A 16,816-nucleotide genomic window follows, 5' to 3' on the forward strand; every position below is an offset into this window, starting at 1 on the left:
TCTACAAGAAGGTGGTCTCCGTCAGGATGGAGCCCTGGGATCTTGCCATCCCCGTAGCTCCAGTCCCTCGCGGAAGTTCTGGCTCCTAGTAGGTGCTCAATAAATATTTGTTGAATGAGTGAATAAACAAGCAGCCGTTGTCTCAGACCTGCTGGAGAAAGGGCCACTTTAGGGTGGACACGGGATTTTGGATTCAGTTCCCATCTGCTGACACCTACGGAGAACCTTCTGTGCAACAGGCAGTATTCCAGACTCTGTGGCTGCAGAACAACCCTTTCCCTTCAGGATCTTCACTAGAGACGGTGGTGGAGCTTGCAACTTAGCCATCTAGAAGAGAAAGGAGCAAAGAGGCAGCGGGAGGAGCAAGGGGTTAAGTGCAAAGACTAAGAGTTTCAGGGTCAGGAAGGAGTTCGGCAAGTGTACTGCCTGACATTTTTCTCTTGGTGTGAAAAATAGCTAGTTCTGCTTTTTTGGATTGGGGCTCGCTGAGTCAGGGGTTCAAAGAGAATAGCATGAGGATGGGAGTGGCAGATGTCATCCGCAGCAGATGGTGATGCCCCAGAGACAGATTGTGGCCTTGAAGATGCTTCCCTCCACCCCCTCTGGCCCAGGAATCAAGGTCGGGGCAGACAACCAAGCTCAGTTCTCTGGGGGCCCAACCCCAGCCTCTCAGCCAGGCCAGCCCTTCCCGAAAACATCACCCTAGTTCCACCCTTGGACTCCACGGCAGGCTCAGCAGGCTCCGAGGCCAGGGGTGTGAGAAGAATCATCACGGCATCTGTTATTAACCATCACTTCCATTCTTTTGGCCGTGCTTCCTGCGCCGCCCCGAAGACGCTGGGTCAGTGCTTTCTTCAGCACAAAACGCCTGGTCTGCCGGGCCTTTGTTGAGCCTCACAAAAGCAGGGGACGGTTATTAAAAGAACGGATTTTGCATTCCATATTTACCCCAGATGACACTGCCTTGATCCCTAAAATAACTCCAGCTTGCCTGGGTGGAACTCGCTCGTGCCTTTTCATCTTGTTATTTTGCAAATGTTTATGGAGACCATCACCATAGCGATATTATCAGAGTGGGTCAAATGAAACTCCAAACTCTTGGGTTGTTATTGGTTTTTTTCTTTGTACCTCAGAACATGACTTTTTCACCCCAAACAGCTCTTTTATTTCTTATAAGTACTTAAGGTCTCAGTTCCAAGCCAGCAGCAGCCTTTTCTGACTGATTCTCAGCAGTCCAAACTACAGAGGTGGTCCATGCTGGGACGAGGGATGGAAGTGCTGGGGCTGAGTTTCTGAACTGGAAACCATATTTACCAAAAATCTCCTTTCCTTCAGATAAAACTTGGGTCAGAATTTCAGGGTGTTGAAAGAGGCACTAAATAAACTGGGTCTAAAGGATCCTGTGTTCGGCCCAAGGAACATGGCTGTAGAATTCAACAAATAAACACAGCTGGCGTGGGGTGAGCCTTTAGCAAACACTTATCTTCTGGATTATTTATTTTTTTCATAATCATCATCTTGGCCAAAAGCCTTTATTATAGCATTCTCATACGCTGCTGGTGGGGTTGGGAATTTGTATGACTTTTCTAATCAAAAACTTGGCAGTGGGTAGGAAAGGCCTTGACAATGTGCTCTTCCTCTGATGCAGACTTCTACTTGTGAGTTCTAAGAAAATAATTAGGGATGTGAGCAGAGGAATACATACAAAGACATTCATTGCTAATAATGGTGAAAAACTGGAAATAATCTAACTGTACAACATTAGGAGATTGCTTTAAAAGAATCATGATCTGTCCATACAATGGATAATAAGCCACCATTAAAAATTATGACATGGGCCCGCCCAGTAGCATAGTGGTTAAGTTTGAGTGCTCTGCTTTGGCCGCCTGGGATTTACGGGTTTGGATCCCAGGCACAGACCTACACATCGCTCATCAGGCCATGCTTTGGTGGCATTCCACATATAAAAATAGAGGAAGATTGGCACAGATGTTAGCTCAGCAACAATCTTTCTCAAGCAAAAAGGAGGAAGATTGGCAACAGATGTTAGCTCAGGGCCAATCTTCTTCACCAAAAAAACCCCAACAAATTATGCCAGAGGAGAATCTTTAATAACGTGTAAAATATTCAAGCAGGTTACAAAAATGTGTACACAGTATGATGGCATTTTTGTAAAATGTGTATATATGTGCAATAGGAAAAAGATTAGAAGAATAGGTTCTAAAAGATAACAGTGATTATTTCTTGGGTAGTTTTCTTTCCTGGGTGTTTTATCTATAATTTTTTACAACGAGCATGTATTTCTGTAGTCAGATGTTTAAAATGCTATTTTCAAGAAGAATAATAAACTGCTATGCCTTTTAAAATCACCTCTCTGATGGTCCTTGTGGGCAGAAACAGAGTCTTATTTGGGAGCCTCCTAGCATAAAGCTCACAAAGATAGAAAGTGCTCAATGATTTTTTATTATGGTTGGAAGGTAATGAGTGAAGAGTATGATCATGGGACCTACACATATTTAGCAACCGTGGGTTTCTGCCTATTTGGAGTTTAAGGTCAAAGATATACCAGGCTGACATAACCAGATATGAAACACATGGACAACACAATAAGACCGGCAAATGTATTTACAAAATATCAAGAATCATTTGATATTTGGTAAGAACCCTGAAGATTGTGCGGGGCAGGGGAGGGGGGTCATCCATAAAAACAAATGGCATATTATATGCAACCAGTTTACTGCTTATCTTATTTAAATCTCACAGCAACTGTATGTGGTAGGTGTCACCCCCATTTTACAGAAGTAGAAACTAGGATATGGATGCTCAGTCACCTGCCCTTCTAACATTGCAGGGAGAAAGAAGATGCATTTATTCAGCTAGGGGAGGCATAGAGCCCAGTTTCTGGATGGGATGGTTGACCTAGGAAGGAAAGAGTTGATGGAGAAGGAAGACCTGTGCATTTATGGCAAGGTCCCAAAAGTCTTTTACCAAACTGGTAAACATTTAGATTGCTAGCTGGAAAAAATGATAATAATGTTAACTACCCTCCTTTGAGCACCTGGGGATGATGTTGACACAAAAATGGGGATTACAGGGTGTCATTATATTCAACCCCATTGGCTTGTGGAGAGTGGTGGAAGTCCTCCAGTAATTTATAGCACAAATGTGCCAGAGAGTAAATTACATAGAACCGTTGAGTCTATCATCATCATCATCACTCAAAACATCTAAACACCTCTTTGTTTGGGGCAGTGTGAGGAGTGAAGAGAGCACTGGCTTTGGGATCAGACAGACTTCCATTCAAATCCTGGCTCATCATCCATGTAGCCATGTGATTTTCGTCCAGGCTCATGGCTCTACCTTGAGATATCTGTGGAACCGTCACACATTTATGGAAATCCTGCTTAAACTGATCATCCCAGACATTTTCTGGAAGCCATCACAGGGAGCTCTTTAGAGCTGTATTAGTCAGGATAATGCCAGCTGCTGAAACAAAGAACATTCATTCTTAGTGGCTTACTACAATAAAGGTTTATTCTCTTCCTGAGGCACAGTCTCACTGGATGTTTTCAGTGGACTGTCCTGGAAGGGGATTCAGGCTTCTTCCAACTTGGATTCTCCCTTGGATCCTCTGCATTCACCTGACTGATGAACAAAGAGAGGATGGTGCAGGTCGCAAGGGGCATTTTACGGCCGTGCCTGGAGGTGGCACATGTCACTTCTGCCACATACTATTGGTCAAAACCCAGCCACAAGACCACAACCTAACTCATAGGAGGCTGGGAAATATAGACTATGTGCCAGGAAGAGGAAATGGAAAAGGTGAACATGTAGGTTGTCAGTGCTACATCCTGTAGCAGTCACAGGTGGTGTGGGGAAGAGAATGAATGGTCATCCAGGTAAAGCCCAACAGAAATGCAATGGTAGTTGTCCAGGCAATGGTGCCCGACAGAAAGAAATCTTTGGCAATCAGAGTTTTCTTGACATGTACAGGTTTTAAACTGGGCCAGACCTTACAGGATCTTAGATCAAGTATGTGTGATCTTGTCTGGCAGTTTTTAAGCTGTCAAACAGGCAGCATCAATGAATATTAGAAATGGGCTCCATCACTACTGGCATTGCTCTGGGCCTCTTTGGTGAATCTCCCTGACCCATTGTGCTCTCCACTTTCCCTCTTTGCATTTTGCTTCCCATCTCTCTACCTTTAGACTTTGCGATTCATTTTCCCCATGAACAGTCACTTTACCTGCTGGACCAGATAGTCACCATCACTTCCAAGGCTTTGACCTCTGCTTTCCTTTTTGGCAAAGATCTAGAGTATTTCTGACTACAATGACATTGATTGCCTTAGATAAATAGGCCACCAGGCCTAGCCTTATTTGGGAGCTAACAGTCTCAATAAAGGTCCTCTTCTGCCATGCACTCCGTTGGTTCATTTGAATAAAAAATAAAGTTGATATTTGTGTTTATTTATTTAGAAAGGTCGAAACTTATGTAGTGGAATGACATTTTCTTTCAAAAAATTTTAAAGTCCTATGTGAGTTTAAATAGTGTTTTATATGACTCTGAAATCGTGGTATCTTCGCAAAAGCAGAATTTTCTTCTGTTAATCAAATCTAATTTATCAATTAAAGAAATTTTTTTTCTATCTAAGAAACCTTTGCCTACCCAATGTTGTGGAGATTTTCTCTCACGTCTTCTTCTAGAAGTTTTATAGTTTTCACTTTCATGTTTAGGTCTATGATCCATTTGGAGTTAGTGTTTATAAATGGTATGAGGTAAGGGTCAAGATTCATTTTTTTCTAAATGGATCTTCAGTTGTTCCAGGACCATTTATTGAAAACACTTTTCTTTCCCCACTGAATTACATTGGCACCTTTGCCAAGAATTATTTGACCGTACACGTGGGGGTCTATTTTTGGACTATTCTGTTCCATTGATCTATGTGTCTATCTTTACACCAACGCCACATTGTTTTGATTTCTGCAGTTTTATAGTAAGTCTTAAAATCAGGTAGCGTAGGTCCTCTAACTTTTTTATTCCTCTCTCAAGATTCTAAGATCATTGCATTTCCACATATGTTTTAAAATCAGCTTGTCAAAAAAAAGTCTTGCTAGGATTTTGAATCGCGTTGCATTGAATAGAAAGATCATTTGGGGGAGAATGGACATCCTAACAATATTGAACAATCCATGAACAGAATACACCTATTTATTGAGATCTTTAATTTCTCTCAGCAATGTTTTCTAGTTTTCAGAGTACATGAGACCTGCACATTTCTCATTAAGTGTATTCTGAAATGTTTTATGCTTTTTGAGGTTACTGTAAATGGTATTTTTAAACATTTTCTAATTGTTCGTTGCTCTGATCTTTCATTCCAGCCTTTCAGTAAACTGGTCTCTCAGTTCCGCCACTTTTTTCTGCTCCCACGTCAGTTCTGCGTCTGGTTTGGTTTCACTTAGAACAGTGCAATGTTGGATTGGAATGAGGGATGAGAGCTCGGGAGGAATTGACGGTGACCCAGGTTTGCATCCTGGATGACTTTGCTTGGAGTTTCCTTGGCTCACGACTCGCCAGGCTTCATTCATAGAGTACCCTATCCTAGGTGCTATGCTAATTGCCAGTGATATGACTCACAGGCCCTGCCTCCAGGAGCCCAGAGAGCAGTAGGGGCAAATTACAAGTGAAAAGGTGATTTATAAGGTGTACTAAGTATAGAGTTTCCATGGGAACACAGAGCGGGAGGCCCCAGTGTCAGAGAACACTACTTGGAGGAGGAGGTGACAATTCGTCTGAGTCTGAAGGGTCAGCCTTAGACACATTGTGGAGGCCATCCAAAGCTTGGTGGGCGGCTGGCTGGCCAGCTTCATAAACTAAACATGAATTCTCCCAAACATGCATATCAAAACTCCAACAGCTGGCTCACATGTGAGAGGCCTTTCTGTAACTCTGAGCAAGACCCCACAGATGGTCAGGATACAAATGCTTCTGGCCCAGCAGAAAGCAGTTGTGAGTTCTCCCAGGTACCTATTAGAAAAGCAAAAACAAGAGCCCTGAGATGATGGTGTCTAACCTCAGACTGAAGTATCCTCTTGGCACTCAAGACGTTGGGGATGTATTAAAAAGTGGGTTGCTAGTGGTCTGTCTACCTCCCCTCTTCTTGCTACATGTTCTTTCAGGATGCTGAGGCATGGAAAAAGTTGATATAAGCTGTCTAGCCAAGGCTGCCTCCTCTACAAACCACACAGTGTTCTGTCTTCAAAGGAAATCAGCATATTTTATTTTGGCCTGTACTCAGTCCTCCTTAGGGTTCCAATGACCAGAAATTTCTGAGACCAGAAAGGAGCCTGTGTCTTTCATTTACATGAGCTTACCCAGAATGCATGCCCGTAGCAATCATCTGGTTTTTGTTTTTCTACTCTTCAGCATCCCTTTCTCCTTCTTTTGGTAATAGTACCCTGATTTCCCCCTATTATTAGGGAAACAGTTCCCCTCCCCCATTATCAGGTCCCCATCCCTCTCTGCTCCGGAGGTGGGCTCCTGACTGAGGCCTGCTGGTAACTGAAGCCATGAGCATGGACGAGATTGTCTAAGAAGAGAGAACAAAGTAAGAGGAGAGAGCCCGCAACTTAGCCTCAAGAAACCCCATCATTTAGTGGTTGTACAGAAGAGAATGAGTCTGCAGAAGACAGGGAGAAGGGGCAGTCACAGAGCTAGGCTTAAGACCAGGAGAGTCATGTGACGTCACGGAAGCCAGTGGAAGAAGGGTACTTCAAGGAGGAGGAAAGAGCCAACAGTGTCAAATGCTACTGGGAAATCAAAGGAGGCGAGGGTTGACAAACAGCCATGTGGTTTTAACACAGAGGTATGGGTGACCTTAGGGTCATTTCAGTGGAGGAGTGACGGAATAGAATGGGAAGTCAGGAAGCGGGGAGAGGAAATACTGACAATTTTGTAGTTGCGAAAGGCAGGAGATGGGATGGTAGGCTAGAGGGAGTGTGGAATTCATGTAGATTTTTTCTTTTTTTTTTTATGCAAGATTTAAGACACTTAAGCATGTTTAAAGCCACAGCAATCATCTAGCTGAGAGGGAGCAGTTGAACAATCTGGGGAGAGACGGGATAATTGAAGTGTAAGAACACAGAATCCCCAAGAGGGAATATTGTTTACAGCATTTCCCAAACTTACCTCATGGACCATCCCCCACTTCATGCAGAGTTTATTTTGATTAGCGTTCTGCAGAAAGCACTGTGGCCCAAATTAAGTCAAGAGCCCATCCCCAAACTAATTAGTCTGGCCAAGGCTGTACTTTAGCTTCAGCCAATCTGGATCTTCTCTGGAGCCAGAGGTAGGCTCAGCTACACCCAAACTAAGTACCTGAGAACGCGGAATGGATAAGTTGTAGGAAAGAGAGGATATGCATACGTGGGACACAGTCCAGAAGGGACCTTTAAACCAGCCGAGTGATGGGGAAGATGGAATTTCCACGTGGTGTTCCTTCCCTCCTGGTCTTCTTGATAACAAAGATCCTTGAGTTGAATCCCACTGCAACTTCAGCATATGGAGTTAGAATGTTCAAGGAATATGCTTTAAACCCCTTGTCTGTAGAATTCAGTGCAGCAAGGAGTTAAAAGCTGGCTAATTCTAGGGTTCTCTTGCATCTCCAAAGACACAATGATATATCTAAAACCACTGTTAGTAATCCCTGAAGATCCCCAATTCAGGAAGCAGGCCCAGGCCTGTTAAATCAGGGGTGATTTAGGAGCTAGGCAATCCCCAGCCCCATGGGATAATTGTGCATTTGTTAACCCAACAGTCCCAACAGCTGTGGGGACTTAAAATTGAAGAGGGAAAGAGAGAAACCACTTGGGCAAACTTCTGGGTAATGCCTACTTTAACGTGTCCTGTACTAGCTGATGAGCACCACAAAAAATTCAGCATTTAGTGGAAGGCTGTTTCTCTAGGGTCCTCAAGACTGCTTTTTTCTTTCCTCAGGTGATGGTACTGTTTAGCTTGTGGCTCCCTTCCACCCTACCTCAATTCAGCAAATACTGCAGGCACCTACTATGTGTAAGTTGCCACACTATGTGCTGGTGTGTAGTTGCATTGCCTTTCGCTGTTTACAAAGCACTTTCCTACACATGATCGCAATTTAGTGGTTCTGAGAATAGTCTTTGAGTCAGAAAGACCAAAGTGAGGATGGATTCATCCACTTATCTGTGTGACCTTAGGCAAGTCATTTCCTCTAAGACTCAACGTCCTCTTCTATAAAATGGTAATAATAGGGGGGCTGGCCTGGTGGCACAGCGGTTAAGTGCACACGTTCTGCTTTGGCGGCCAGGGGTTCGCTGGTTTGGATCCCAGGGGCAGACATGGCACCACTTGGCAAGCCATGCTATGGTAGGCATCCCATATATAAAGTAGAGGAAGATGGGCACGGATGTTAGCTCAGAGCCAGTCTTCCTCAGCAAAAAGAGGAGGATTGGCCTCAGATGTTAGCTCAGGGCTAATCTGCCTCAAAAAAAAAAAAAAAAAAGGTAATAATAGAAGATCCTAGCTCAAAAGACTGTTGGGAAGAATAATAAGATAATACAGGAAAATTGTTTAGCATATAGTAAGCACTCAATTGAAAGTTGCCATTACTTTATTATTCATTCTTTGTCCACTTATTCACACAATAATCCTATGATGTTGATATTGTCTTATTTCACAGACCTTCACTGAGCAGCTATTATGTTCCAGGTGCTGAAGACCCATAGTGACCAAAAGAGCGTTTAGATACAAAAGAGAACGGAGTCCTCAGAAAAGGAAGAGGAGCCACCAAAGGGGACTCAGAGGACATCTGAGCACTGAGAGAAAGTGCTATCATGAAAGCCAAGAGAGGCGCATCAGAGAGGAGAGTGGCCAACTGTAGCAAACACCGAGAGGTCAGCAGTAAGATGAAGCCCCGAAGGGATCATTGGCTTCTGAAACATGGAGTTTCCAGATCGACAGGTGGAGGCAGGAGGCTGACCCAGACTGATCTGAGGAGAAATTGGAGTTGATGTGCAAACAGCAACTGCAGAGAACTCACAAAGTTTTGACGTGAAGGGGAGCAAAAAAATGAGGGAGGTGGCTGGACGGAGATGTGGGATCAAGGCGATTTTTGTTGTTCAAACTTTGTTTTTAGGATACGGGATACTGGGGCATGTTATCTTAAGCAGGTGGGAATGATCTGGTATAGAAGGAGAAACTGATGACTAAGGAGAGAGGGGTCCAGGTACAGGCAAGGGGGTTGGCTCTAATAGGTGCGCAAACCCTTCATTCAAAAGCGGGGAGGGCAGAGAACATGGGCAAGGTGCAGTGGTTGGTAGACGGACAAGAGGGTTCATATCTGATGGATTCTATCATCTCTGTGAAGTATGAGGCAAGCTCATCTGTTTAGAGTGAAGGATGAGAAGGGGTTAAGGGAGGAAGAAGATTGAAAAATCATCATTGTAGAGTGTGAGGAATTGAAAACAGCAGCAAAATATAGTAGGATTGATAGGCAGAATTGAGGGCTGATTTAAAATTTGTGGACATCAACATAAAGTGACAACAGTCACTGTAAATTTCCCAGCAATACAGGCAGAGAGTAGAGGAATAGCTGGCTTAATGAGGGTTGGGAAAGTTATAAGAAAAGAGAGGGGCAGAGGGGTTATGGGTTTTTGTCAGGAAGAGAGTATAATGCTCATTACTAAGCTGGTAAGGAGAGAAGCGAGCCCGAGAAGGAAGATAAGTGTGGAAATCTGGCAGGTCCAAAGTCTGCAAGTCTTGACGAGGTTGAAGAAATGCTTGTGTGTGATACTGTAGTAAGGAGGTTAAAGTCAGATTAAGATCTTTGTGATTGCGTTTTCTGAGATAGTGCAATTATTGGTGTGAGCAAGTCCTGGGTAAAACCATGGGAGTGGGTGCCTGGGGACAGGGGAAGAGAAAACTCATTGGCAGGGAAGAAATCAGTAAGCGAGGGGTCAGTAAGATTTCTCATGAATTACACTAATGGATGCTAAAGTCATAAAGGTACAGGAGGGGAGATGGAGTCAGTTCCTGAGAGCAAAAAGGAGGGGTGGCAGGTGGAAAAATATGATAGTATGAAGTTGAAGGGGGTTGAATTTTTGAAAGAGGAGAAATAGGACTAAAAATATTTATGGTGCCTGTCTGTCTACCCACAGCCCCTCATAGGCAGCCATGTTTAATGCCACATGCCCCCATGCTCATAGCAATAGTTGGCTGGTCAAGGGGTGCGATCTGACCTAGGGGCAGCCAATCTGTGGACTGGCCAGTGACCCATCCGATGAGCTGTCAGCATTAAAAGATGAGATGGGTCAGTTGGATTCTGTCTTGGGGTCTGAACTATGAAACACAAAAAGAATTTGCCAGTTAATAGAGCAAGCAGATGCAGAGAATAAAGAGGGGGCAAAGACCACCAGGATGGATCCCACACAAGCTGAAATGTTAAAGGAATCCTGCTATAAGCAGGCTGAGGATGCCAGACAGGAAAGGAAGAATGTAGCAGGTGCACCAAAGAAGCAGAAATGGGGCTGCATGAGAGAGATGGACCAGCCTGTCCCTGAGTTCTGGATTCATTCCTGAGTCCTCTTATGATGAGGTAACAACTTTCAAAGGCTTTTGAGCAGGGAAGCAAGGTGATCAGACCTGAGGTTATGCGTTTGGGCTCTGGTCCCAGACAGCTTGGTTTTGAACTCATTAGCTATGTGATCTCGGGCAAGTTACCTAACCCCTCTGTGCCTCAGCTCCCTTGTCTGTAAAATGGGAATACTAGTACTGACCTCATAGGGTTGTAATGAGGATTAAACAAGAAAACGTAAGCAATGCATTTTGAACAAGCCTCCCTTTCAATATTACTTTCAAGTAAACAATTCAAGCGTCCCTTCTTTCACAAAACTTTCCCCCATGCCCTTAACCCTCGGCTTCCCAGAGGGACGCTGCCTTCTCATGGTCCTCTTCCTCCCTCCCAGGTCACCTCTCAGTCTCCTTGCTGGTTCCTCTTTATCTTCTTGACCTCTTCTGTCTACATTCACCTCCTAAGTGAGCTCACCTAGATGTTTTGTGCTTTTAAGCATCTTAAAATATCATTTATTAGCTGACAGTTCTCATAAATTTATCACCAGCTCCAACTTCCTCCCCAGCTCCTGATTTCCATATCCAATTACTTATTTGACATCTCCATTCAAATCTGCAAAAGGCATCTCAAGCATAACTTGCCCCAAAATGACTCTTATCCCTTGACCCCTAAAAACAACAACAACACACACACCTGCTCCTCCTACAATCTTCCACAGATCAATAAATGGTTAAATCCTTCGAGCATTGATCAAGCTAAAAATCTGAGCATCATCCTTGACTCCTTTCTTCTTCTCATGCCCACCAGCAACCCATCAGCAAATATGCAGAATATGACCTCTTCTTACCACCTCCAATGCTACTATCCTGGTGGAAGCTACCTTCATCTCTTGGCTGTGTGACCTTGGGCTTATCTATTTAGGCCTCTGTTCTGAGAATTAAATGAGTTATTATTTGTAAAGTGCTTAACAGTATTCATCACATGGGAAGCCCCTTAAAAGCGCTTGCTAGCTAAAGAAAAAATGCCTTGAATACAGAGATAGCTTTCTAACCGCCCTAGTCCCCCTACAGTCCATTCAGAACACAGCAGCCTCCCGATCCTTTCAAAGCGCAGGCCAGAGCCTGTCCCTGCTCTGCACTTCTCGATCCTAGCTCCCACTGCTCTCCTCTTGCTCAATTTGGGCCAGCCACCTCTGTCTCCCTGTTCCATGAACACACCAGGGACTGTCCCCATCCCGTTTTGGCCCTTGCTCTTCCTTGTGCGTCTGCTGTCCACATGGCCTGCTCCCTCCCTCTGATCAAATGTTACTTTCTAAGTTAGGCCTTCTCGGGCTACCCTCCAAAACACAGCCCCACTTTGCTAACCTGCCAGCCCATTCCTCCACATCTCTAATTACCACCTGACACTATATTTACTTAGTAGCTGATTGTGTCCCCTCCAACATTCAAGCTCTGCAACACCATGGGCTGTCTGGTTCACTGCTATATCTCTAGAGCCTAGAACAGAGCTTGGTACACAGTAGGTGCTCAATATATACTTACCAACTGAAAGAATTCCTAAGTGCCACTCTCTTCTCTGAATTCCTGTAACATAGGTCTGAATCATTCCTGTGGGATTAACCTTTATCACTTTTTACGTCACTGGCACCTTTTAGTTGACTACCAACTCCCTGAGGACAGGGGCCTAGAACATGGCCTCGTTTGTGGTAATAATTCCTGTCATTTGCACACGACTTCACAGTTTAGTCCTCTAACACTTGACCTGATTTGATTCTCACAAGAGAAGGGAGCAAGCCAGCGAGGGAGGGCAGGCATTATTAGCAGGACTAGCAATTCAGGACTCCTGCCTTCTAGACCAAGCTCAACAAATATTTGTCGAATGAAGAAAAAAAAGAACTTCTGAGTCACTTTGCGGAGTGAGGCAGCCCCATTGGGCCAATGGGCTGGTTCTCTGCAGCACATCTAAAAACACACCTAACATTTACTGAGCCCAGGTTCCTAATTCCTGCCTGTGTGGTTGTCACAGCCATCTGTAGCAGGTAGCTTTGAGGGTATCTTTATGCCTGGTTCATCTCTGTTATTATTATTTTTTTGAGGAAGATTAGCCCTGACCTAACATCTGCTGCCAATCCTCTCTCTCTCTCTTTTTTTTTTAAATAACATAAATTTATTATCTAACAGTTCCAGAGGTCCCAAGACTGACGTGAGTCCACAGGTCGGCTTTCGTTCTGGCCAGTCCTCCTCTTTTTGCTGAGGAAGGCTGGTCCTGAGCTAACATCCGTGCCCATCTTCCTTTACTTTATATGTGGGATGCCTACCACAGCATGGTTTGACAAGCCGAGCGTAGGTCTGCACCCAGGATCCCACCCGGCGAACTCCTGGCCGCCCAAGCGGAAGGTGCAAACTTAACCTCTGCGCGCCACCGGCCAGCCCCCTCTGTTATCTTGTGGTGCCTCAAACAAGGCCTGATATACAGTAGGTGCTCAAGAGTGTTGTGGCCCGAGGCTCTTTTTTAGAGATCGGGCTCAGATGCAGCGACTTGCTCCAGTTCCCACACGTAGCAAGCTACAGCGCTTCTCAGGTTCGCCCCCTCCGCTCTCTCGGGGCTGGGCTGGGCCCGCAGGCCGCTCCAGTTCCGGGTCCGCCGCAGGAGCGAGCGCGTGCACCGGGCGGGGCAGGGAGGGACTGACCCCTCCCAGCCCCAGTGCCTTCCGCATCCCCACCGGGAGGCCTGCGGGCACGGTCTCTGAGCTGCAGAGCGGATGGTTGGGTGTGGGTGCGGGGAAAGCCACTCCCGGCCCCGGCCCTGGGCACGGCCCCGGGCCTCCCACCACCCGCCTGCAGCCCGCGACCCCCGGCCGGCCCGCCCACTGCCGGCCGCCGCGCCGCGCCCCGCCCCGCAGGCCCCGCCCCCCACTCCCCCAACGGCGCCCCGCCCCCCGCGCCGCGCTCCATACTTGGCGATCGCCGCGGCCCTGCGCGCTCATTGGCCGAAAGCCGGCTGCGTGGGGGGGCGGGCCCGGGCCGGGCCGGGGCGGGGAAGGAAGGTGGCGGCGGCCCGGCGCGGGGGGAGGGGGGCGCTGACCCGGATGTTCACTCCTGGGCACCCGGGGAAGTGGAAGCGCCGGGCCCTGCTGCGGGGGGGAGAGCCAGAGACGCCGGGACCGGGACCGCCGCCGCCGCCGCCACCATGGTAAAGGCCCGACGTCCCCCTCTCCCAGCCCGGGGACCCCGCCGGCGCTCGCGTCCCCCTCCGCCCGCAGACCCCCGGCCCGGGAAGGGTGGGTTCCCCGGGTGGGGGAGGGGCGGGGTCCCAGCCCGCAGGTAGACACCATCCCTGGCGGCTGAGGAGGGAGCCGCCGCCAGGGCGGCCTGGGTGGGCACGACCCTGCCTCCCCCTCCTGGCCCCCGCCCTTGGCTCAAGCTGGAGTCCCACTCTCTACTTCTGGGTCCAGGCTAGTCGCCCCCATAGCCCAGGCTAGACCCTTCTGGACCTCTGGTCCAGGCCAGGCACCCCTTCCGGGGATCCAGGCTTGGTCCTCCTCGCTCCTTCCCCTGGCCCAGGCTAGAGCCCCTTCGCTGGTCCCTACGGCCCAGGCTAGGCCATCGTCCCCCCCATTGCCCAGGCTAGTGTCTCCACCCTATGGTCCAGACTAGGCCTCTGTCCGCCCCCCTCCCTTCTCCATGGCCTCAGTTTAGACCCCCGTCGACCCCTCCTGCAATGGCCTCAGCCTGGATTCGATTCCCCTCTCTTCCATGCTTCAACCTGAATCTTCTCTTCTCTCCACGGGCTTAAGTCTGGACCTCCCCCTCCTCCGCCCAGGGCCCCTCCTGGCCGTCACCCCTCCTCCACGATCCCCTGGACTTCACACCACTCTTAAGGCAGCCTGAGTCAGCCTCGCTCTGTCCCGGGCTTTCCCTCCCTCCAGGGCCCTCTCCCTGTCCTGCCCTCGACCCAGGTGGTCCCCTCCCCGCCACTTAGGGCGAACCTTCTTTGCCGCCTCTGGGAAGCGAGAGGCGCTCTCTGGCCCGGTGGGGGTGGTCCCGGAGGCTGTGCCTTCTCAGGTCTGAGGGTTGCCCTTTCTGGGGAGGCGCCTCGGAGCGAGCGAGGGAAGGGCGGGCATCTGTGTGCCCGGAAGGCAGCGCGGCGCTCTGCGGGGCCTTTCCCGGCCGCCGCCTCCGTGCCGCCAGTGCGGTGCTTGCGGGGCGGCCGGTTTCCTTGGCGCCGGGGCCTGAGTGGGGGCGGAGGGGTGAGGGTGGGGGAGCGGATAGGACAGGGATGAACGCACAATCGCCCTTGTGAGGCCGCAGCCCTTGGGGGGGACCACTAGGCCCCGAGGCCACCATACGGCCAGGATACGATGCAACCCTACAGGCGCAACCTCCCTTTCCCCCTGAACTGTCAGCTCGTGAAGGTTGGAACTGCTGGTTATGGACGTGGCTCGGGTCAGGTGAGCCAGACTCAGAGGGAGACAGCTAGCTTGGAGGGAGAGAGCTAGCTTCGCTGGTGGTGTTTGTTTTGGTAATGAAGGCAGGTGTTCTGACTGGCCTGAGGTTTCCCGTAGGCCCCACACGTGAGCCTGCCCTCCTATCCACCTTGGAACCTTCTGCAGGGCAGGCCTGCACCCACTTTGGAATGACCGTAAGACTTCTGCCTCACACAGCCAGGGAACCTCTGGAGAGTGGACTGACACAGCTCAGGCCTTCCACCTGCTCCTCCGCCCAGTGCAGGCAGATGTTTGCATGTGGACTTTGAGCCCCAAAGGATTTTGAGAATCTTAGTTCCTTGTTTAGAGAAGGGATGTTGCTGCTGACCTAGGGTGACTAATTCAGACAGGCCATGTTTTTTTCTTGATGCCTTCCTGTATCTTGATTAAAAACACGGCTAGTGCTGTTGTCAGTGCTGTTGGAGAAGTCTGGCAGCTGAGAACGGGTTGCATGGAGGGGGTAGCCCAGCCTCAGGCCTGGGTGGGGAAAGACTTCTCCAGGACAGTTTTGGGTGAGGACTTTAAAAGTGGAGTGAGATTTTGTAAATTTGCTCTCAGGGCAAAAGCAGAGGAGGACGTGGGTTGGCCAGGTGGGGCTGCTCAAGGAGGTCTGGCGAGGAGGACGTCTTGCCTTGGCCTTGCCTGCCTGATTCTCCAAATATGATGGGAAAATGCCGGCAGTGACCCAGGAGGAGAACGATGACACATGAGGCTTCTCAAGAGTCCTGTTTTGGGGTCTTACTTGGGTAATCTGAAAGGACTGTGGGAGGGGTGGAGGAAAAGGGCTAACATTTCTTGAGGGGCTACTGGGTGCCAGGCACTGTGCTGTGCCCTTCCCCTGTGTGAGCTCATTTAATCCACACACGGTGCTTTGAGGTGGTTGCTGTCCCCATTTTACAGGTGAGGAAGCTGAGGCTCTGGGGGTGCAGTAACTTAAGGTATTGCTTAGTCAGTGGAAGCACATCTGGCAGGCTCTAAACTTCGTCCTTCACGTTGTGCCAGGCTGTTTCTATGTTGGAAGACATAAAGGACACTGTTCAGAAAACCTAATACACTCATGCGTCACTTAACTATGGGGATGTAGTCTGAGAAATGTGTTGTTAGGCGATTTTGTCATTGTGCGAACGTCATAGAGTGTCCTTACACAAACCTGAATGATATGCCTACTACACACCTAGGCTACATGGTACTAATCTTATGGGACCGCCATCGTCTGCGTGGTCCTTGGTTGACCCAGATGTTGTTATATGGTGTGTGACTGTAATGAGGTACTCAGAGATGGCAAGGGAGGAGCAGCATTTATTGACTACCAATCGTGTGCTGAGTCCTTTGCATAGGGAATCTCGTTAATAGTGAAATGGAGTATGGTGATGCAGACATATTCAGCGTGGGCCGGAACGTGCGCTCTTCCGAGGGCAGGGGTTTTTGTCTTGTGTTTCCACGGCTGCGTCCTTGGGGCCCTAGAACAGCACCCGGCACTGAAGGAGGTCGCTCAGAGTGCTCTCTTTTGGGGTGTTCTTTTGGAACTCAGCCACTTGGATTTCATACTCATTCTCTCAGTAACTTGTTGTTAGTATCCCCTAGGCTTATAAGTCATTTCTGACTGCTTATTGTCAAATTTATCCCCTACTTGAGTACTCCGAGAGACCAGTGTCGACTGTTGGGGTAGGACAGAAGTGGTGGCGTGGGGTTTCATCACAAGAAAATGAATTAAGACCACTGTGTGT

The 16,816-nt window shown here is 48.2% G+C and overlaps 1 protein-coding gene and 1 long non-coding RNA gene across 5 annotated transcripts in view; one reads left to right on the forward strand and one right to left on the reverse strand.

Annotated features, from left to right (window-relative positions):
- Positions 1-5,206: 5,206 nt before the first annotated feature.
- On the reverse strand, positions 5,207-14,697 carry LOC123285702 (uncharacterized). The gene is made up of 3 exons (XR_006527554.2): positions 14,592-14,697; positions 7,426-7,551; positions 5,207-6,027 (listed from the first exon to the last, which is right to left on the reverse strand). It is a non-coding gene; the product is annotated as an uncharacterized lncRNA (long non-coding RNA).
- Positions 13,311-16,816, forward strand: part of CAPZB (capping actin protein of muscle Z-line subunit beta) — a 133,589-nt gene continuing 130,083 nt past the window's right edge. Inside the window, exon 1 of one of the 4 annotated variants that reach the window (XM_070510874.1) lies at positions 13,311-13,795. In XM_070510874.1, the coding sequence (XP_070366975.1) occupies positions 13,793-13,795 (3 nt within the window). In that variant the 5' untranslated portion in view covers positions 13,311-13,792. Of the gene's footprint in view, positions 13,796-14,621; positions 15,054-16,816 lie in introns of those variants that run through there. The other 3 variants (XM_044769848.2, XM_014854753.3, XM_070510873.1) reach the window with 3 other exon arrangements.

This window comes from Equus asinus, chromosome 5, assembly GCF_041296235.1.
Source record: "Equus asinus isolate D_3611 breed Donkey chromosome 5, EquAss-T2T_v2, whole genome shotgun sequence".
NCBI lineage: Eukaryota > Metazoa > Chordata > Mammalia > Perissodactyla > Equidae > Equus > Equus asinus.